This window comes from Neofelis nebulosa, chromosome 3 (assembly GCF_028018385.1).
Source record: "Neofelis nebulosa isolate mNeoNeb1 chromosome 3, mNeoNeb1.pri, whole genome shotgun sequence".
In the NCBI taxonomy this organism is placed as follows: Eukaryota; Metazoa; Chordata; class Mammalia; order Carnivora; family Felidae; genus Neofelis; species Neofelis nebulosa.
This window is the reverse complement of record NC_080784.1, coordinates 46906009-46929529: the sequence shown is the minus strand read 5'-3', so window position 1 is coordinate 46929529 and position 23521 is coordinate 46906009. Positions and strand designations below refer to the sequence as shown.

Below are 23521 nucleotides of genomic sequence, written 5' to 3'. Positions count from 1 at the left end.
GGTCATGTTCTTGTGAATTAGCACCCTGCCACCCTCTTTCCTCACAATTACATGTCTTCCTTCCTAGGCTCTGCTTTGTGAAGATGGGACTCATGCTGATAGCCATCGAACACAAATCCTTGTTTCATGGTTGCTGGTACCAATGAGACTTTGAATCTCTTCAGTTTTTTTTTTTAAAGGAGAATCTTTATGATTAAGACTTTTACAAAAATACAGCCATAACTAAGGTTTTGCCATTTGTTGAGAGCCAGCCTGTTGGGCACCCAGTCTGCTGTGGTGCACTTAGTACTGTCTCTAGTGACTGGGGTTAGAATCTAATGATTGGGGTTAGAATGGTTATCCTGGTGGGTAAGCAGGTACTTTGCCTTTGTTGTTATGGCCCTCCCCAAGTTCTCATGAGCAGGAGAGAGAAGTGGTTTCCTTCTCATATCTGTTCCTTTTAATGTATTACCAGATCTTCTAAGTCTTGACCATCAAATAATACTAAGAGTTAAAATTATTTATGACAGAAGATGCTCCCACAAATTGTAGCCTTAGAAAGTGAGCTACAAAATATGGCAAAATAAGAATTTGGCCTACTGAACAAAGTATGCTATTGGTAGGGTGGATAAAAGAAAGAAGTAACATTATTAGATCAATGGAATTTCTTGAAAACCCATAATGGATAATATGAGAAGTAAGATAGTTTATCATGTAATGAAAAAGAAAATCCAGGACAAACAGAGAATCAGCTACAATGATACAGAGATAAAAGATACTAAAAAATAAGAAAAACTAGAGGATTAAGTGGGATGAGGAACAAGAAAGAATATTATATTGGCTTGTGTGTGTGTGTGTGTGTGTGTTTTTAGTGGAAAACTAAGTTGAATTAAATTGGAATCAACAGAATAAATTCTGATCCTGATTATGATTTGCTGGCCCCATGGCACTGGAGAAGTGTCCATCTTCTGTAAATTGAGGAAGTCATTCCAGCTCTAAAACTGTCATTACCAGGATCCTTAGAATTACAGGGAAATATTAACAGTTCAATAAGTTTGAATGATAGCAGATGGACTACAGAGGGCTAATTTTATATGAAACGTTGAAAAGAAAAATTGAAGTATAAAGGATTCAGAATGTAACTGTGCTAAAGAAGTGAGTAGGGTACTGTACGAAGGAAGTCACTAAAGAGAGAATAACAAATAGTATTGTCTGGCTGTCTATATTCTAATTAACAATCCTGCTATACTCAAGAAAGTCTCGAAATCTAATCCTTGGACAAATGGCTCTTCTTCCGGAAATAGGTCATGGTAAAAAAAGATGGGAGTCTTAGAACCATAACCCAGGCAGTTTGGGTTTGAGACTAGCTCAGAACCTGATCAAGTTTGAACGTTTTTGGCCTTCAACAATCTGGACTATGTAGTAGAATTATTTGCAAAACTTTCAAAGCATATAGATTCCAAAATCCCACTTCTTAACTCTATAAAATTAAAATCTCCAAGGGTGGAGCCAGAGAATTTTTAAAGTTCCTGATACAGTCACTTTATTCACTGGGATTTGGAAACTGCTGGACCAAATGGTCTTTGAGACCCTTTCCAACTTTAACATCCTCGATTTTGTTAAACTTTATTATTAGGATGGCTATGGGACAGACCAGAAACATGACCATTTATTATGTAGCTAATGTCCACATATATTCAAATGTCCTGGTGCTGTTTACTACCCAGCATGCAACTACCCTCATGAAAGAGGAACCTGCTCCAACTTAAATTTAATTTTTTTTTCTCACCGAAGAGTCAGGTGAATCAAAAGGATTAAATCCTGATATGGATAATAGCTGTCTTTACACCTTTACTAGTTTATGACCAACAGTGCTGTAGGCACTTTACTTACATAAACTCTTGAATCTTTACAACAATGGGTAGAATTCTTAGTCCCATTTTATAGAAGAGGAAGATGAGGCCCCGAAAAGTTAAATAATTTTCACAAACTCACACCAGTCCCAAGTGGCAGAGCCAGAATCTGAACTCAGCCTGGCTCTGGGGACAGTGCTTCTGCTCACTATGCTGTGCTAACTCCACCACAGCCACAAAAGGAAGGAAAATAGGGTATCTCAATGGCTGGGGTTTTAGACTAGTATATAGGAAAAACTGGTGGGGGGGGGACCTATCTTTTCTCATCTTTTATTTTCTCTTCTCATTGATACACTTGAATAGACTTTAAAACTTGGAAAAGCCCTCGATAATCATCAGGATTTGTCTGAGAGGATAATTTGTCATCTGCTAAGAGATAGAGCTGGATCTGACCCCAGTCAGATAATGTTCTAAGTTTGTTCCAGTAAGGAACATTCTCTGAGAGAGCAACTGGCCATGATTCATGGAGGGGGTATGGGAAAAGTTTGGAAAAATCTTCAACGGGAGTTCACCTCTTCTTTCAAATGTCACCACAGATATTATCATGACAGTATCTTCATAACTAATTATTTAATATGAGTTCAGAAGATGCCCCTTTAAAAATAGGAGATAAGAAGATACAACGAAGTTTATGCTTGCTGGCTGGTGAACATCAACCAGGGTTATTGGGGTAGGGGCACAAATCCATGTTCTTTTCCTTTCAAAGTTAAAATGGTTTGTTCTGCTCATTAATATCAGTAAGTGCATTTTTGAAAATGCCATCCGGTATCTCAGGTAACAAACCACCTCAATACAGCTATTCAGCATCTTTCTACTCTTGGCATAGGGTGGAAGAGGTTTTGTGGTGAAACCCCTTTTATTTTTGTAAGGCTCTTACATTTGCACGTTACTTTGGAGTGCCCTAACAACAGAATAAGCTTTCCAAAATTAAGACTTGACTTCTTTCCAATGTTAATATAAAAGGTTTGTGTTTTAAAGGTGGGAAGAAGTACTTTCATTATGCACAAATGAAGTGATCGGATTTTCAGGGTTATAAGACCTCACCGTGCTGGAGGTCTGAATTAAAGGAAATAAAAACGGGATATCTCAACAAATGGGGAGAAGTGTGAGGAATTCAAATAGTCATAATGTAGTACTGCATCAAGGAGTATCATGGATAAAATTTGTAAGATGTCATTTTCAAACACACAAACCATAAGAAAATAGAAAATCAAAGCATTCATGTAGCGGTAGAAGCTATTCAGGTGGTTCCTGCTCTCAAAAATCTTGCAATCAAGATAGAAAAAAAAGTGAAGTCAAAAGAAATACATAAGTTCAAAAATTACATAGACAAACAAAAGGAGCCTTTGAATCCAGCTGGTTAACTAGACATCATTTACTTTTACAGGGCAAGTAGCCTAAGGATAAACACCACTAGCATGACCGTAAGACTTTCAACTGTGTGGCCGTGGCATTGGATAGCCTAAATTAGCAAGGCTTCATGCATCTTAGTTGGTTTGCCCATTTCAGATTCAGGACGCAGTCCAGCTCAGCTGGACTCAGCTCAGCTGCGTGCAACTCAGCAATCGCGTTGTGACGTGGCTCCCTTCTGGATATTTAGCAGCAATCAAAGAAATATAGTCAAATTCACTTTTTCTACTGTGTTTGGCTGTAGTTGCGGATGGGGTCCTATTAACTCTATAGCTTAGAGAATCCATTGGTTATGACAGAATGAAACACCAATTATTGCCACAGAAATTAAAGGGGGGAAATTACTGTGTTTTTATTTTCTGTTTCCAGTGGTCTGATGCTAAATCCATCTGCAGAAGTTAAACTGCGTAAGAACACATTAGGGTTCTTTATTGCTGAATCTTCAAAGGAAGTCATAAGGTAATTTTTTTGTTACTTTAGGGGAGAAAGTCCTAAGGCAAATGCAACTTAACGGCAGACAGACTGAGCCAGTGCCACGCTTCCTTAGTGTTAAGCCTCACATAAGTCATTCTTCATTTGCTTTCATTGTCCAGAGCCGCCTTTTACTGTGCCAAATGTCACGGTGATGTCTTCATTCCTGAGCTAATTGGAAAATGTAACTGCAAAACCAAGGTCCAGCGACACTTCCCAGGTAACTGCACTTTATATCTGGTTGCCCTCAGCCCAGCTTCCAGGGGCATGGCCAAGGAAAGAGGAGAGGTTCCCCCCTCTTAAAAGATAATGCCCACTTGAATTTGGCCAAGAAGGGGCAGATATTTCCCCACTGGGCATACAAGACCTGAGAATCAGTCTTTTAGAGCTGGAAGAAATCTTACTAGTTATCTAGTTAGACTCCTTCACACACAGGCAAGTGAGTACCAAGAGATTCAGTAGCGTGCAAAGTCCCAGAGCTAACTGGAGGTGCTTCCCGACTTCAGTCTCAAAGTTCATTCAGCCTGTATCCGACTGCTTGGTTGGCCATAGGCCACCTCATGGCCACTCTTATAAAAATTATTGCCTTACATTTACTTGACAAAGAACATTGTATAAATTTAAGGTGTGCAACATATTGATTTGATATATTTATATTGCAAAATGATTGCCATTGTAGCTTTAACACTTCTACTGTGCTACATTATTATCATTTCTTCCTTGGGAACAATACCATCCCTTGAGTATTCTGTTTCCTTAATGGATAATAGGGGGGTTAAAATTTACTCATTTTGACACAGTGATGAAGAAATGTAACTTTTTATTCTGTCTCTACATGAACCCAATAGCTTACCAACAACCTTTCCCACTTGATAGCAGGAAAAGAGAAATGAATCTCAAGCATTCATGGTAACTTCCTCCCTTGTGGCTTAAAACTTAGTCTCTTCCAGGTACAGTAAAATTCTATGAGTAAAATCCTTAGTGTTTCAGCAATTAAACTTAATTCAAAATTTGAATTTCCTATCAGGACTTTTCTTATCTCTAAGATTATCTTCCCCTTCTCCCCAGTATTCTATTTAAATGCAGGAGGAAATTTGCTTAACATCCTGGTTGTTCTTGTAGTGGATAGCAAGATACCCTTTCATACAAGTCCTTACCGGTTCCTGAGGTGCCTCATTCCCTTGATAAGTGTCAGCTTCTGTGACCTCTGCATCAATAACCAGTGTCAGCTCCTCCTGGCTTTGGGTCACCTTCTGTCATTTGTTACTAAAATCTATCATCCCTACTGTAGCCTCAGGTCTTGAGGTCTGAAGCATCCCTTTTCCTGTATCCCTAGGCTTTTCATTCCATATGTTATTTTGATCCCTCAGCTGTTTGGGATTTTTCAGTCTCCTGGTATACATATGTCTGTCAGGAGGTGGGAGCCCTTTCAGGCCTTCTCTCTGCTTAAACACAAGTGCTGGCTCGTCTCCTCCTCAGTAACCACCTTGCACTGTTCCTAAACCCTCCTCCAAGGACACAACACCAATGAAAATGAAACATATGAACACCATATGAAACACCATATGAAAATGGAAACACATTTCTCATTTTCCCCTTTGCACACCACAAAACTATCATGTTTCCCTTGTCTAGCCCCTGCTCACCAACCTGAGACACAAGCTCTGTGTGTTGGGGATGGGGGGGAAGGGACTGGGTCCCATCTGAGAGATCCGGTCTCTTATTATTTAGAACATTTTCTGTACCTCTCAAAGAAACTCCACACCCAATAGCAGTTACTCATCCCATCTGCCCACACTCCTCACAGGCTCTAGTCTACTTTCTGTGTCTTAGGTTTACCTGTTTGGGCCATTTCATGAAAAGGGAATCAGACAGCATGTGGCCTTGTGTGTTGGGCACCTTTCACTTAGCCATGCTGTGGCATGTGTCAGTACCTCATTTCTCTTTATGGCTGAACAGTATCACATTGGATGGGTATATTTCATTTTGTTCATTCATTCATCTGTTGCTGGACATTTGAATTGTTTCCACCTTTTGGATTTTGCAGATAATGTTGCTATGAATATTGGTGCACAGATACCTGTTTGAGTTCCTGCTTGCAATTTTTTGAGTATATATCCATAAGTAGGATTGCTAAATCAAATATTAATTCTGTGTTTCATTTTGTGAAGAACCCCCATATTGTTTTCCATAGTGGCTACATCATTTCACATTTGCACAAGCAGGACACAAGAACTCCAATTTCTCCACATCCTTTTTTTAAAAATGATTTTCCCTTTAAAAAAAAAAAAGGATAGCCATCCTAATGGGTTTAAATTGGTATCTTATTGTGGTTTTAACTTGAATTTTCCTAATGGCTAATGAGGTCGAGCATCTTTTTATGAGGATCTTACTGGCCATTTGTATATCTTTGAAAAAATGTCTATTCAAATCCTTTAACCATTTTTATATAAGGGTATTATCTTCCTAATATTGAGATGTATATGATCTTTGTATATTCTAAATACATGAAATGTATATTCTGCCAGTATTTTCACCAATTTTGTGGTTTGTCTTTTTATTTCATCATATAATTCCTACATTTTGTTGAAGTCCAATGAAGTAGTTTTTCTTCTGTTGCTTGTGTTTTTGTGGAATATCTAACCTGAGGTCATAAAGATTTACTCTGATATTTTCTTCTAAGAATTTTGTATTTTTAGCTCTTATATGTAGGGTGGTGATCTCTTTTGAGTTGATTTTTGTGTTTGATGTAAGAAAAAGATCCAACTTCATTTTTTTCACTGTGGATATTCAGTTGGCCCAGCACCATTTTCTCAAAACATTTCCACATTGAACTGTTTTGGGTACCCTTGTCAAAAAACAATGGATTGCAAAAGTGTGAGTTTATTTCTGGGTCTCAATTTTATTTCATTGCTCTGTACATTTAGCTCTACAATGACTTGACTACTGTAGTTTTATATTAAGTTTTGAAATTGAGAAATATGAGTCTTCCAAGTCTGTTATTTTTTTTCAGTGTTGTTTTGATTATTCTGGGTCCCTGTATTTCTTTATGAAAATTCAGATAAACATTTCAATTCCTACAAAGAAGCCACCTGGGATTTTGATTGACATTGTGTTGAATATGTAGGTCAATTTTGGAAATATTGCTATCTTAATAGTAACTCTTTGACTCATGAACATGTGATGTCTTTGTATCTACTTGTATCTTTAATTTCCTTCAACAATTTTCTATAATTTTCAGATAACAGATTTTAGACTACTTTTGTTCAATTGATTCCTAAGTGTTTTATTCTTTTTAGTGCTATTATAAATGAAATTGTTTTCTTGATTTTGTTTGCAGATGATTCATTGTTACTGTATAGAAATACAATTGAATTTTGTGTATTGATTTTATATTCTGCAACCTTGCTGAACTTGTTTTTTTAGCTGTAATACTTTTTTTGATGGCCTTTTCTTTCTTTTTCTTGCCTAATTGTCCTGGAATAATCTCCAGGACAATGTTGAATAGAAGTAATAAGAGCTTATATCCCTGTTTTGTTCCTGACCTTAGGGAGAAAGCATTAAGTATGATGTTAACTGTAAGTTTTTCATAGATGCTCATTATCTGGCTGAGGATATTCTTTTCTATACCTAAATTCCTCAGGGTTTTTGTTTGTTTGTTTGTTTCTTTTCTTGATTTATAGTGGTTTTGAACTTTGTCAAATGCTTTTTCCTTTTGGAGATAAACTTGTGGTTTTTGTCTTTTATTCTGCTGGTAGAATATATTACATTAATTGATTTTATATATTAAGCCAACGTCCTAATTGGTCATACTGTAAAACCCTTTCCATATCTGCTGGATTTGATTTGCTAGCATTTTGTTGAGGAATTTTACATCTGTATTCAATACAAATGTTGGATGGTAGTTTTCCTTTCTTTGGGGGAGTGATGTCTTTGTCTGATTTTGGTGTCATTGTAAATTTGGCCCCAAAGAATATGTTGGGAAGCATTCCTTTTCTTTGATATTTTGGAGGCATTTGTGAAGGATTAGTGTGAATTCTTTTTTAAACATTTCATGCAATTTTACCAGTAAAGCCTAACTTCATTTTTTTATTATTAGTTCAATCTCTTTACTTACAGATCTATTCAGATTTTCTGTTTCTTCTTGAGACAGTTTTGATGGTTTTGTCCTTCTAGGAATTCATTCATTTAATCAGTAACCAAATTTGTTGACAGGCAAAGTATTGTATACATATATATTCCCTTATAATCCTTTTGATGTTTGTCATGTCAGTAGTAACATCACCCCATTAATTGATGATTTTTGTTATTTGAGTATTTCTTCATTTTTGAGGCCAGTCTTGCCAAAAATGCTTGTCAATTTTGTTTGGTTTTTTAATTTATTTTTTCTACTATTTTTCTTTTATTTAAATGATGTATAATTGTTATTATTTACTTCTTTCAACTTGATGTGGGTTAATTTTCTTTTCTCAATGTCTTAACATGAAAGGTTAGATTACTACATTGATTTTCGATCTTTTTTTCTTTTTTAATAAGTAAAGGAATTAACATCAATAAAATTCTCTCTAAGCACTCTTCAGGGACATGTTGTATTTGTGATGTTTTGTGTTTTCATTTTCATTCATCTAAAAATATTTTATAATTTCACTTGTGATTTTTTGGGAGGGAGGACCCACTGGTTATTTAGGCATGTGTTGTTTTTATTTTCACATATTTGTGAATTTCTATAATTACTTTATTACTGATTTTTCATTTCATTTCGTTGTAGTTTAAGAGAATACTTTGTATGATTTAAATCTTTTTAAATTTTTTGATACTTATTTTATGGACTAGTATATGATCTATCCTGAACAATATTCAATGTATACTTGGAAAGTCCATGTATTCTTCTGTTGTTGGGTGGAATGTTCCATAGATATTTGTCAGGTCTAGTTGATTTATAGAATTTTTAAAGTTTTCCATTTCCTTGCTAATAGAACAATTGATAGTTGCCCTATCTATTATTGAAAGTGGGCTATTAGAGTTCCAGTTATTGTTGTTGAATTGTCTATTTCCCCATTTAAATATGTTAGATTTTGCATCATGTATTTTGGATTTCTATGGTTATGTGCCTCTGAGTCTGTTATATCTTCATGGTAGATTAACCATTTTATCATTATAAAATGTCTTTGTTTTTAGTAATATTTTTGAATTACTATTTTTGTATTTTGTATTAAGTTCTATTTTGTGTGAAATTAGTATAACCACTCTAGCCCTCTTTTGATTACCATTGTCATAAAATATATTTTTTCATCCTTTTTCTCTCAATCTGTTAATGTCTTTGAATCTGAAGTATATATCTTGCATGCAGCATAGAGTTGGATCATGTCTTTTTTTTTTCCATTTGCCAGTCCCTCCTTCTTTATTGCAGAGTTTAATCCTTTCACATTTAATGCAGTTACTGATAAGTTAGTATTTACATCTGACATTTTATGTTTTTTAATGTTATATCTTTTTCTTTTTTTAATACTTTCTTTAAAATTTACATTTTAATTGGTTAACATACAGTGCAATATTGGTTTCAGGAGTAGAATTCAGTGATTCATCACCTACGTACAACACTCAGTGCTCATCACAAGTGCCCTCCTTAGTACCCATCACCCATCTGGCTCATCTCCTACCTACTTCCCTCCATCAACCCACAGTTTGTTCTCTATCATTAAGAATCTCTTGTGGTTTGTTTCCCTGACTTCTTTCCCTCCCTTCCCATATGTTCATCTGTTTTGTTTACTAAATTTCGCAAAGGAGTGAAGTAATATGGTATTTGTCTTTCTCTGACTGATTTGCTTCACTTAGCATAATACACTAGCTCCATCCATGTCATTGCAAATGGCAAGATTTCATTATTTTTGATGGATGAGTGATATTACCATTGTATGAATGTGTGTGTGTGTGTGTGTGTGTGTGTGTGTGTGTGTACACTCCAGTTTTGTACACCCATTAGCGGACATTTGGGTTCTCTGCATAGTTTGGCCATTTTTGATACTGCTACTATAACATTGGAGTGCCTGTACTCCTTCAAATCTGTATTTTTGGGACCTCTGGGTAATATCTGGTAGTGAAATTGCTGCAATGTAGGGTAGTTCCATTTTTAAATTTTTGAGCAATCTCCATACTGTTCTCCAGAGTGGCTGCACCAGTTTGCATTCCCAACAACAGTGCAAGCAGGTTTCCTTTTCTCTGCATCCTCATCAAAACCTGTTGTTTCCTGTGTTGTTAATTTTAGCCACTATTACAGGTATGAGGTGATATCTCAATGTGGCTTTGATTTGGATTTCCCTGATGAGGAATTATGTTGAGCATCTTTTCATATGTCTGTTAGCCATGTGAATATCTTCTTTGGAAAAGTGTCCGTTTGTATCTTCCACCCATTTCTTAAGTGGGTTATTTGTTTTGGGGTGTTGAATTTGATAAATTACTTACAGATTTTGAATCCCAACCCTTTGTTAGATATGTTGTTTACAAATATCTTTTCCCATTCTGTAGGCTGCCTTTTAGTTTTGTTCATTGTTTCCCTCACTGTGTAGAAGCTTATTAACTTGATGAAGTCCCAGTAGTTCACGTTTGCTTTTGTTTCCCTTACCTTCAGCAACATGTCTAGTAAGAAGTTGGTCTGGCTGAGGTCAAAGAGGTTGCTGCCTGTGTTCTCCTGTAGGATTTTGATGGCTTGCTGTCTCACATTTAAGTCTTTTATCCATTTTGAATTTATTTTTGTGTATGGTGTAAGAAAGTGGTCTAGTTTCATTCTTCTGCATGTTGCCATCTAGTTTTCACAACACTGTTTCTTAAAGAGACTGTCTTTTTTACATTGAATGTTCTTTCCTACTTTGTCAAAGATTAGTTGACCATATAGTTGTGGATCCATTTCTGGGTTTTCTATTCTGTTCCATTATACTATTTGTCTGTTTTGTGCCAGTACCATACAGTCTTGATGACTACAGCTTTGTAATGTAGCTTGAAATCCAGAACCGTGATGCCTCCAGTTTTGTTTTTCTTTTTCAGGATTGCTTTGGCTATTCAGGGTCTTTTGTGGTTACATACAAACTAGGATTGTTTGTTCTAGCTCTGAAAAAAAAAATGCTGGTGTTACTGTGATAGGGATTGCTTTAAATGTGGAGATTGTGGGGCGCCTGGGTGGCGCAGTCGGTTAAGCGTCCGACTTCAGCCAGGTCACGATCTCACGGTCTGTGAGTTCGAGCCCCGCGTCAGGCTCTGGGCTGATGGCTCAGAGCCTGGAGCCTGTTTCCGATTCTGTGTCTCCCTCTCTCTCTGTCCCTCCCCCGTTCATGCTCTGTCTCTCTCTGTCCCAAAAAATAAAATAAACGTTGAAAAAAAAAAATTAAATGTGGGGATTGATTTTGGTTGTATAGACATTTTAACAATGCTGTTTTTCCAATCCATGAGCATGGGATGCTTTTCCATTTCTTTGTGTCCTCTTCAATTTCTTTCATAAGTGTTCTATAGTTTCCAGAGTATAGATCTTTTACCTCTTTAGTTAGGTTTCTTTCTAGGTATCTTACTATTTTTGGTGCAATTGCAAATGTAAATGATTCCTTGATTTCTTTTTTTGCTGCTTCACTATTGGTGTATAGACATGCAACAGATTCCTGAATTGATTTCATATCCTGTGACTTTGCTGAATTCATGTATTATTTCTAGCAGTTTTTTTGCTGAAGTCTTTCAGGTTTTCTACATAGTATATTAATGTCATCTGCAAATAGTAAAAGTTTGACTTCTTCCTTTCCTATTTGGATGCCATTTATTTCTTTTTGTTGTCTTATGGCTGAGGCTGACTTCCAGTGCTAGTGCTAGGTTAAATAGTAAGGTTAGGTGACATCCTTGTCTTATTCCTGACTGTAGGGGAAAGGCTCTCAGTTTTTCCCCGTAGAGGACAATATTAGTTTTGGGTCTTTCGTATGTGGCCTGTTGAGGTATGTTCCATCTGTTCCCACTTTGTTGAGGGTTTTTATCAAGAATGGATGCTATATTATGTCAAATGCTTTTTCTGCATCTATTGAAATGATCATATGGTTCTTATCCTTTCTTTTGTTAATGTGGTTCATCACTTTGACTGTTTATGGATATTGAACCAGCCCTTCAACCCAGGAATAAACCTCACTTGATCACAGTGAATAACTCTTGTAATGTACTGTTGATTTTGATTTGCTAGTATCTTATTGAGAATTTTTGTATCCATTATCATCAGGGATGATGGCCTCTAATTCACCTTTTTAGTGTAGTCTTTGTCTGGTTTTGGAACCAAGGTAATGTTGGCTTTGTAGAATGACTTTGGAAGTTTTCCTTCTATTTCTATTTCAGAGCAGTTTGAGAAGAATAGGCATTAATTTTTCTTTTTGTTCAAATTTTCTATTTCTTCCTGTTTCAGTTTTAGTAGTTTGTGAATTTCTAGGAATTTGTCCACTTCTTCCAGATTGCCCAGTTTGTTTACATATAATTTTTTGTAGTATTCTCTTATAATTGTTTATATTTCTGTGGTGTTGGTTGTGACCTCTCTTTCAGTCATGATTTTATGTATTTGGGTCTTTTTTCTTTTTGATAAATCTGGCTAGGGAATTATCAATTTTGCTTATTCTTTCAAAGAAGCTACTCTAAGTTTTGTTGATCTGTTCTGGTTTTCGGTTTGTTTCTGTATCGTTTATTTCTGCACTAACCTTATTATTCCCTTCTTCTGTTGGCTTTAGGCTTTATTTGCTTTCTTGCAATAAGCCTGGATTGCAATATACTTCCCTCTTAGGACTACTTTTTCTTCATCTCAAAAGTTTTGGACTGTTATGTTTTCATTTTCATTGACTTGCATGTATTTTTTTTAATTTCTTCTTTAATTTCCTGGTTGACCCATTTATTCTTCAGTAGTATATTCTTTAACTTCCATGTATTTGAGGGATTTCCAAATTTTTTCTTGTGGTTGACTTCAAGTTTTGATCTGAAAATATGCATGGTATGATCTTGATATTTTTGTACCTGTTCCGGCCTGATTTGTGACCCAGTATGTGATGTATTCTGGGGAATGTTCCACGTGTGCTTGAAAAGAATGTATATTCTGCTTCTCTGAAATGTTCTAAATATATCTGTTAAGTCCATCTGGTCCAGTGTATCATTCAAAGCCATTGTTTCCTTGTTGATTTTCTGCTTAGGTAATCTGTCCATTGTTGTAAGTGGTGTGTTAAAATCCCTTATTATTTTTGTACTGTTATCAATGAGTTTCTTTATGCTTGATTTATCTATTTATATAATCAGCTTTCTTAAGAAATCCAGCTTTCTTTTGATGTCCATTAGTATGATAGATGGTTCTCCATCCCCTCACTTTCAAGCTGCAGGTGTCTTTAGGTCTAAAATTAGTCTCTGGTAGGCAGCATTATAAATGGATCTTGCTTTTTTGTCCATTCTGATACTCTACGTGTTTTGATTAAAACATTTAGTCCATTTACATTCAGAGTAATGATTGAACAGTATGAATTTAACACTATTGTGTTAAATGTAGAGTTGGTATTTCTGATGATGCTGTCTGGTCCTTTCTAGCCTTTGTTGCTTTTGGTCTTTTTTTTCCTCCACTCAAAGGGTCCCCCTTAAAATTTCTTATAGGACTGATTTAGTGGTCACAAACTCATTTAATGTTTGCCTGGGAAACTCTTTATCTCTTCTTCTATTCTGAATGACAGCCTTGCTGGATAGAGTATTCTTGGCTGCTAGAGTATTCTTTTCCCATTCAGCACGTTGAATATATCTTGCTAGTCTTTCCTGGTCCTCCAAGTTTCTATGAACAGATCTTCTGTGTACCTAATCTGTCTTCCCTTAAAGGTTAAGGACTTTTTTTCCCTTGCTTCTTTCAGGACTCTTTCCTTGTCTGTGTATTTTGTGAATTTGAGTATGATATGTCTTGGTGATGGCTGGCTTTTATTGAATTAATGGGAGTTCTCTGTGCTTCTTGGAGTTTGATGTCTGTGTCCTTCCCCAGATTAGGGAACTTTTCAGCTATAATTTGCTCACATAATCCTTCTACCCCTTTTTCTCTCTCTTCATCTTCTGGGAGTCATATGATAAGAATGTTATTATGCCTTAAGGTGTTGCTGAGTTCCCTAAATCTACCTTAATGACCCCTGACCTTTGTTTCCTTCATCTTTTCAGCCTCATTATTTTATAATTTTGTCTTCTGTATCCTTAATTCACTCCTCTGCCTCATCCATCCTCATTTTAATGGTCTCTATTTGGGTTTGCATCTCAGTTATAGCATTTTAAATTTTGGCCTGACTAGATTTTATTTCTTTTATCTCTGAAGAAAGGGATTCTCTGGTATCTTCTATGCCCTTTTCAAGCCCAGATAATATCCTTATAATCACTGTTTTAAATTCTAGTTCAGATATTTTACTTACACCTACTTTGATGAAGTCCCTGGCCATCATTTCTTCCTGTTCTTTCTTTTGAGGTGAATTCCTCCATCTTGTCATTTTGGAGGAAGAAACAACAACAACAACAACAATAACAATAATTGAATGAAGTAAAAATTTAAAAATTAAAAAAAAAAACAAATAAAGGAAACTAGATCCTAAGTGTGTTTTGGTCTACTTGTTAAGAGAAGCTTGATAGAACAAAAAGAAAAGAATAAGAAAAGAAGAATAAAAAATAAGAATAGGAAAAAAAATAAATAATTTTAAATAATAAAATTTTAAAAAGTAACATAAAAGATTTTGCTCTTTCTGTATCCAAAAAAAAAAAAAAAAGAAAAAGAAAAATAACAACAAAAGCAAAACAGAAGCAACAACAACAAAAACCAACAAACATATGAACCATCAAACAAACAAAACCCAAATGAAGCTAGATCCTATTTCCCCTAAAGCTGAAACTTTGCAGCAGTCTATGATCAGAAGACTAAGCTCATGAAAGGGATTTGTGTTGGTCTTCTGGGGGAGGGACCTTCTGTTCCTAGTCTCAGGTAGACTTGCCCTAGAGGAGATGTGCCTGGCAGGCACAGGGAGCAAGGTTTCGTGTAATGGCTCCATTCTCCACTTGGTGGCACTGTTCAGTTCACTGAGGTCGATCAGTGTTGGTGGGCTACTGGTGAAAATGTCTTCGCCCAATTCTCTAGTCTCTGGAGTGGGAAGTTCACGCCCTCACAGCCAAGAGGTCAATTACACCCCTCCTGTGTCTCCCATTTCCATCAGCTCTGTGCCTTCTTCCAGTCTGTGTCTGAGCTGTCGGCCTACCAGGGGGCACTTCCCTTCAGAGTTTTTTCTTAGGTGTGGCTGTGGTTCAAACCCAACACTTCAGAGACCCCCCTCCTCCACCCCCAACAGTTCAGTCCTGGAGTGATCCTCTGGGGAAGGTTCTCACATATGATGCCTGGTACCAGTTTGTCCTAGGAAATCCATGTAAGGGCAGGGGCTCAGAGTTTATGGTAAATCACAACGCACTGCCATCAGCAGGGCATACTCTCCTCAGCTGGCATCTTTGTTTCTATATGGGTGAAAACGGCAGCTTAATGGAGCTAGGTCTTTTGCTCATGGAAAGGCATATCACCTCTACCAAATACATTTCAAGCAGGGGAAGTTTTTCTCCTTGTGTGATCCAAGGGATCCTCAGATTGTACTGCCCACTCCCAGGGCTCTGCCCTGCTTCCTTAAGGAAGCACCACCAGGGGATGAGCTTGGAAACTTCAGACTCTGTGCTCTGCCATTCATAAAAATCTGGTGGTATTGAAATCCTCTTGTTTTTCCCCCATCAGTGGTTTTGGGGTACAGTTTTCTTTTGCAATCTCCTGTGCATGTTTTCACTCTTTTTCTCTAGCTACTTTCAGGGGGTGTGCTTTCTTGTGCAAACCCAATGCTCTGCTTTCTCTCCCCCTCTGTCTTTCTCCTTTCCACAAAAAGGGCTTCCTCCCCTCTGTGGCACTGTGGTTCTTCTCTCCCGTAGTTTACCTCTCCACACCACAAACCTGCTGCTTTCCCTCCCTTGAATTATGCAGATTGTTCTGTTAATCCTCATATCGATTTCCTAGGTGTTGAAAATGATTTGACATTCATCTAGCTGTCTTCAAGGAGGAGACAAGTCCTGGGTCCTCTTACTACTCTGCCATCTTAACTCCTCCTTTCTCATACCTGTTTTGTTTCTTAAGTCATTTACTACTTCCTTCTATTGTGTTAGATATTTTCTAGTCCACCATTTTAATTCTCTTGCCATTTATTTACATATATATTTCTTTTTCATTATTTTCTTGGTAGTTGGCCTGGGGTTTGCTGTTAACATAACAATGTATAGTAATCCTGTTTGGATTAATGCCAAATTAATTTCTGTAGTATACAAAAACTATGTTTTTATATGTAATTCTATTTCTTCCCTTTAGGTTATCATTACAAATTATATCTTTATATATTTGTACCCATCAGCATAGCCTAGCAGTTGTTGCTTTGTATATTCATCTTTTGTTTAGGTTTATTTATTTTTGAGAGAGAGAAAGAGAGAGATCACAAGTGGGGTCAGAGAGAGAGAGGGAGACACAATCCTAAGCAGGCTCCAGGCTCTGAGCTGTCATAACAGAGCCAGACATGGGGCTTGAACTCACAAACTGAGAGATCATGACCTGAGCCGAAGTCGTATGCTTAACTGACTGAGCCACCCAGGTGTCCCTGTATATTCATCTTTTAAATCAGAAATAAAAGCGGTTACAAACAAACAAAAACCCCTCTGTTTTATTTTATATTACTTATGTAAATATACCTTTACCAGTGCTCTTCATTTCTTCATGAAGATTTGAATTACTGCCTGGTGTGCCTTTTATTTCAAATCCAAGGACTCTTATTAATATTTCATATAGGGCTTGTCTAGAAGCAATGAACTCTCTAAGTTTTTGTTAGTCTTAAAATATCTTAATTTATCTTTCATTTGTGAAGGATAATTTTATCAGATATAGAATTGTTTCTTGTTTTTTGTTTTGCTTTTTTTTTTTCATTCAGGACTTCAAATATGTCCTCCTACTGCTTTCTGGCCTCCATTGTTTCTCATGGGAAATTAGCTGTCAATATTATTGAGAATCCTCTGTACATGATGAGTCACTTCTTGCCTCTTTGAAGATTCTCTCCATTTCTTTGGGTTTCAATAGTTTATGAGGTGTCTAGGTGTAGATCTTTTGGAATTTATACTGCATAGAATTTTGTGAGCTGCTTAGTTGTGTAGACTAATGTTTTACATGTAATTTGAGAAGTTTTTGAACATGATTTATTTAAGAATTCTTTCCACCCTTTCTCTCCTCTGCATCTGCACCTCCCATTAGGTAGGTGTTAGTACATTTATATGACATCTCAGAGGCTCTCTTAGGCTCTATTTTTCTTTATTTTCCTTTTCTTCTGTCACTCAGACTGGGTAATCTCCCTTGACCTGTATTTGAGTTGCCTGATTCTTTCTTCAGCATGCTCAAACTTGATCTCAAATTACACTGTCTTTTCTTTATTTCAGTTATACTTTTCAACTCCAGGATTTCTATTTTTTAATAACTCTTAAATTTTTATTGATATTCTCTGTTTTATGTTGTTATGTATTTCTTTAGCTGTAATTTTTATTTCTTTAGCTGTAATTTCCCTTAATTCTCTGAACATACGTAAAATAGCTTTTGATAGATTTAAAGTTGTTGACTAATAAATGCAAGTCCTGGATTCCCCAGGGACAGTATCTATTGATAGCCTTTCATCCTGTATGTAGATAGTACTTTGCTGTTTCTTTCCATGTCTCATAACTTTTATCAAAAAGTAGACATTGAAAATACTATAATGTGGTAATTATGGAAATCCGATTTCACCCACCTCCTTCCCCAGTGTTTTTTGTTGTTACTGCTTATTATAGTTGTCATTGTTTGTTCAGTGACTTTTATGAACTAATCCTATAATGTCTGCATCTTTATCATTTGTGGCCACTGAATTCTCTACTGTGTTAGTTGAACAACCATGTAAAATTGGACAGAGATCTTGTTTAATACCTGCAACCAATAAGTCTCCCAGTATTTGTCAAGGGATTCCATGTTTTTGCTGAGGCATGCCCTCAATATTCAGCTAGGCAGTTGACAGCTCTGCTTCAGCTTTTGCCTCCTGCTTACACAGAACATCAAGTCAGTTATAGGTGAGTGCCTAGGGCCTTCTCAGCATGTATACTTCTGTACACAGTCCTGAAGTCCTGGGCATGTGTGTTGTTGTTTACATTACTATTCCAGAGTTTTTCAAAGTCCGTATGGACAACTCAGTCCTCAGTTTCCCCTTTAAACTTCTTGTAGTCTGTTGTTTGCCCTATCTTTTATCCATTGCCTTAAGCAGCTGTGATATTAAAATGTGTCATACAGCTCACTGAGTAGAGGATTTTAGAACTAGGTAAGTTCAAATAAGGTTGAAAATATAAGCCATTCAAGTAGGATCATCCAGGGAACCACCACACAAGTCTAATAAGGACTCTTCTTTGGAAATAAGGCTTTGAAAGAAATGTGGTTCTACTCTGCTCCCTCTGGCACCAGGAATATGGGGCATTACTTTTTAAGGACACTGATTAGCTAGAGAGTTGGGGATGGGACTAATATAAGTTAAAACACCACAAATATTTCTAGTTTTACTGAGATTTATTTTTCTTGATTGAATGGTTTTTGGGTCACTGCTGGTTAGTTTTCAGAATTCTGAAAAAAATTTATCCTGACCATTTTTGTCAGTTTATTTTTTGATTTTATGGAGAGGCAAACTTTCCAAAGTCTTTACCATTTGGGGCCGGGGGTGTCTCATTTTCATTTTTGAAAGATAGTTTTACTGGGTATAAAATTTTTGGTTGACCGTTTATTTCAACACGGTGAATATGTCATCCCACTTCCTTTTAGCCTTCATTCTTTCTGATGAGAAGTCATCTGTTAATCCCATTGGATTTCATTTGTAAATCAAGTTTTGTTTATTCCTTGCTGCTTTCAAGAGTTTCTTCTTATATTTGACTTTCAGCATTGTTACTGTGATATGTTTGTGTCTGGATATCTTTGTTTATCATATTTGGAATTCATTGATATCTTCAGATGTATAATGTAATAGACTAAGTAATGGCCACCAAAGATATCCATACCCTAATCCCTGGAAACTGTGAATGTGATTTTCATATGGCAAAAGAAACTGCAGAAATTTGCAGATTATATTAAGGATCTTGAGATGGGCAGATTAGCCTGCATTATCTATGTGTAGTCTAATTATAATTATAAGGGTGCCTATGGAAGGGAGGCAGAAGAAGGAGATTTAACTACATACACAAGAGAAAAGGGCTTGTGGTAAAAACAGATGTAAGCTGATTCAGAGAGAGAAATTGTTGTGCCACTGTCTTTGAAGCTGGAGGAAGGGGCCACAAGGCAAGGAATACAGAGAGCCTCAAGAAACTGGAAAAGGCAAGGAAATGGATTCTCCCCTAGAATTTCTGAAAGGAATTTAATGCCTTGATTTTAGTCCAGGGAAAATTACTTCAGATTCTAAACTCCAGAACTGTAAGAGAATAAAGGAATGCTTTTTTAAGCCACCAAATTTGTGGCAATTTGTTACAGCATTCATGGGAAAATAATACTGGCATACCCCTTTTTATTGTGCACTTTGCAGGTTTTGCATTTTTCACAAATTGAAGTTTTGTGGCAACCCTGCATCCAGCAAGTCTGTTGGCACTATTTTTTCCAACAACATTTGCTCACTTCATGTTTTTGTGTGACATTTTGGTAATTCCTGCAATATTGCAAACTTTATTGTGTGTGTATATATATTTTTTTAAATTATTTTATGTATATAAATATATATATAGTGATCTGTGATCAGTGATATTTGATGTTACTATTGTAATTGTTTTGGGGTGCCATGGACCGTGCCCATTTAACACATATAACTTAATTGATACTGTGCGTGTTCTGATTGCTCCACTGATGAGTACTCCATTCCTTCTCCTTTGGCCTCCTTATTCCCTGACACACAATATTGAAATTGAGCAAGTTAATAACCCTATAATAGCTTCTATATGTTCAAGTGAAAGGACAAGTTAGTTGATGCAGGAAAGTTCATTGTTTTATTTTAAGAAATTGCCACAGACACCCCAGCCTTCAGCAGCCACCACTCTGATCAGTCAACAACCATCAGCGTCAAAGCAAAACGCTTCACCAGCAAAAACGTTGTGACTCATTGTAAGCTCCGATGATGTTTAGCATTATTTAGCAATAAAGTATTTTTTTAATTAAAGTATGTACATTGTTTAGACATAATACTATTGCACACTTAGACTATTGTTTAGCATAGACATAACTTATACGTGCACTAGGAAAACAAAAAATTCATCTGACATGCTTTATTGTGATATCTGTTTATCACAGTAGTCTGGAACCAAACCCACAATACATCTGAGGTGTGCCCATACTTGTAGGTTAGTATTTTTCATCAAATTTGGGAAGATTTTATTCATTATTTATTTGAGTCTTTTTTTCTGCTTCTTCATCTCTCTCTCCTCCCTCTTATTGGTCCTGTCTTTACATGTATATGTTACATATAATGTGAATCCACATTTTTCTGGAACTGTTTATTTTTCTTCATTATTCTCTCTCTCTGCCTGTCTCAATCTATCTGTCTCCCTCTCTCTCCCTCTTGCTTTTACTCTTTTGGAAAGCAGTCTCTATCAATCTGTCGTTTTATCTGCTAATTTTTTTCTTCTGGCAGTTGAAATCTATTGTTGGGCCCTGTGTTCATTTCCATTCGCTACTGTAACCAATTACCACAATTTAGTGGCTTAGTTATAAATTAACATTTGTCATATGTTATGGGGTCTGGCAGCATGGCTGTGTTTTTTTTTTTTTTTTTTTTTAATTTTTTTTCAATGTTTTTTATTTATTTTTGGGACAGAGAGAGACAGAGCATGAACGGGGAAGGGGCAGAGAGAGAGGGAGACACACAGAATTGGAAACAGGCTCCAGGCTCCGAGCCATCAGCCCAGAGCCTGACGCGGGGCTCGAACTCACAGACCGCGAGATCGTGACCTGGCTGAAGTCGGACGCTTAACCGACTGCGCCACCCAGGCGCCCCATGGCTGTGTTTTTTTATGGAAGTTCTAAGGAAGAATGAATGGCCTTGCTTACTCAGGTTGGAGAGGCTGCCAGCACTCCTGAGCTCATGGCCCCCTTCTGTCTTCAAAGCCAGCAATGTCTGGTCAGGTCTTTCTCATGTCGCATCGCTCAGATTCTGCTTCCATCATTACGATTACCTTTTTTGACTCTGAATCGTCTGCCTCCCTGTTCCATATTTAAGGAACTTCTGTGGTTACAGTGGACCCACCTGGATAATCCAGGAAAATCTTTCAAGGTGAGCTGATTGGCACCTTTAATTCCATTTGCAACCTTGAATCCCTCTTGCCATATTGAGCATATTCACAGGTTCTGGGGATTAGGACATGGACATCTTTGGGGGAAGGTGTATTTTGTGCCTATCATAAGCTCCTTGATGTATCTCCTAGGCCTGTCATACCGAAGTCTGAAGCTGAGGTATCATCAGGGACACACTCCCTCCGAAAGCTCTCAGGGAGAATCATCCTTGCCTCTCCCAGCTTCTAGAGGCTGCTGGTGACCCCTTGCCTGTGGTAGCATCACTCCAGTTGGACTCCATGTTCACATGGCCCTTTTTCCTGTGTCTCTCTTCCATGTCCGTGTGTTCTCTTCTTGTTTTAAGGACACCAGTTTTGGACTTAGAACTCACCCAAAATCCAGGACGATTTCACTTTGAGATTCTTAACTAATTACATCTGCAAAGATTTAAGGTCACTATAGCAGGCAGCTTGGATGGCCATAACAAAATACCACAGACTGAGTGGCATAAACAGTAGGAATTTATTTTCTCACAGTTCTGGAGGCTGGAGGTCCAAGATCAAGGTGCTAGCCAGCTCAGTTCCTGGAGAGATGTCTCTTCCTGACAGGTAGCTGGCCACCTTCTCACTGTGTCCTCACATGGCAGAGAGTGAGCTCTGGTCTCTCTTCCTCTTTTTATAAGGATACTAATCCTATCGTATCAGGGCCCTCATTTAGCGTAATTACTTCCGTAAAGTCTCCATCTCCACATATACTCACAATGGGAGTTAGGGCTTCAACATGTGATTTGGGAAGGACACAATTCAGTCCACTGCAGTCACATTCTGAGCTTCCCAGTGGACATGAATTTGAGGGGACACTATTCAGTCCATTAACCCTTCTAGTGAATAATTAACTTCAATTAGCGTACTTGCCAACTATAGAATTGCCATTGTTTCCTTTTTGTAAAAAATTGTTTATTGTTATTGTCTCTTTGAAGAGACATTGTCATCATGCTTTCCTTCTTGAATCATCATTTTTTAAAGTTCTTTGAACATATTTATTACAGCTGCTCTGAAGAGTTTGTCTACTGAGTCTGACATCTGTGTGTGTGTGTGTGTGTGTGTGTGTGCATGTGTGCGCGCACGTTTGTTTTAATAATGTTCACTACTTACGTTGTTTCACTGAGGAACAGATCTGTGGAGCTGCTCATGTTACCATTCCACGTGCAGAACTAAAGGCTCCATCTTAACCTTGGCTTTATTTTCTCTGAATCTTTCAATTTCCGCATGAAAATCTAACACCATTTTGGGCATAAAAAGAAGCTATTCCTATGTGATTTCCTGAAATCCCTGTTGTCTGTAGGGTTGCCACTGAATGCTTAAGTCTGAAGATTGCTAATTAAATAGACTTCAAAGCCCTATTTTGGATTCAGAAGCTAAACACTGACTCTTACTGTGTCCTATAAACGATGAATCTTTCCAGAGGCAAGGGATGAGGCTGAATAAATAGGAGAAATATCCTGTTAAAGAAAGGAGTGAAGAAAGAGAAAAAAACAATATGTTTAAAGCATCCTTTCACTACACATGTCTTTAGAATATATGAAAATCTAGCAGGGTTTCATGTAGTAGATGTGTTCCTGTAAACACAGTGTACAAACTTTTGCAAGCACAGTGTATACACTCCTGTGCACACACTTCTGTCAGTCATTTTGCAAAACAAAACTGTTTTATAAAAATTGGTAATCACCACTCTATTTAGCCAGCTTTTATGTGTGGTTTTATTATATATTTTTTTTAATTTTTTTTTAACATTTATTTATTTTTTTGAGACAGAGAGAGACAGAGCATGAACGGGGGAGGGTCAGAGAGAGGGAGACACAGAATCCGAAACAGGCCCCAGGCTCCGAGCTGTCAGCACAGAGCCCGTCGCGGGGCTCGAACTCACGGACCGCGAGATCGTGACCTGAGCCGAAGTCGGCCGCTTAACCGACTGAACCACCCAGGCGCCCCTATTATATATTTTTTAAAACAGGAAGTTGCTCTAGTATAAAGAGGGAAAGATTTTTGCCTAAATAGAAAGGCTTGGCGATCATATTTGTAGATATGCCAAATTTTACCCACTTCTGTAACATGCATTTAATAGTATCTAGGGAGTAAATTAGTAAGGCTTATACTCTAATGTTTGAGCTTTTCTGTAGTTATCACAATTCTCAGAATATTTGATTTTTCTCATAATAGGATCATTTCTTCTTCTTGCCCAGCACTAATCCTCAGTCACCACTCCTGCCATGCCTATTCCCTGTGTCCAGGAGAACTTTATCAAATTATCTGGTACACAGATGCTCGATTAGTAGGCAGCTGTTCTTGACTTTGTTTGCCAGACG

At 37.1% G+C, this 23521-nt stretch overlaps 1 protein-coding gene across 2 annotated transcripts in view; it reads left to right on the top strand.

Annotated features, from left to right (window-relative positions):
* Positions 1-23521, top strand: part of KCNU1 (potassium calcium-activated channel subfamily U member 1) — a 150546-nt gene that overhangs the window by 49317 nt on the left and 77708 nt on the right. For both annotated transcript variants that reach the window (XM_058720713.1, XM_058720711.1), the window contains 3 exons: positions 68-136; positions 3672-3761; positions 3896-3993. In XM_058720713.1, coding sequence (XP_058576696.1) covers positions 68-136; positions 3672-3761; positions 3896-3993 — 257 coding nt within the window. The remainder of the gene's footprint in view (positions 1-67; positions 137-3671; positions 3762-3895; positions 3994-23521) is intronic.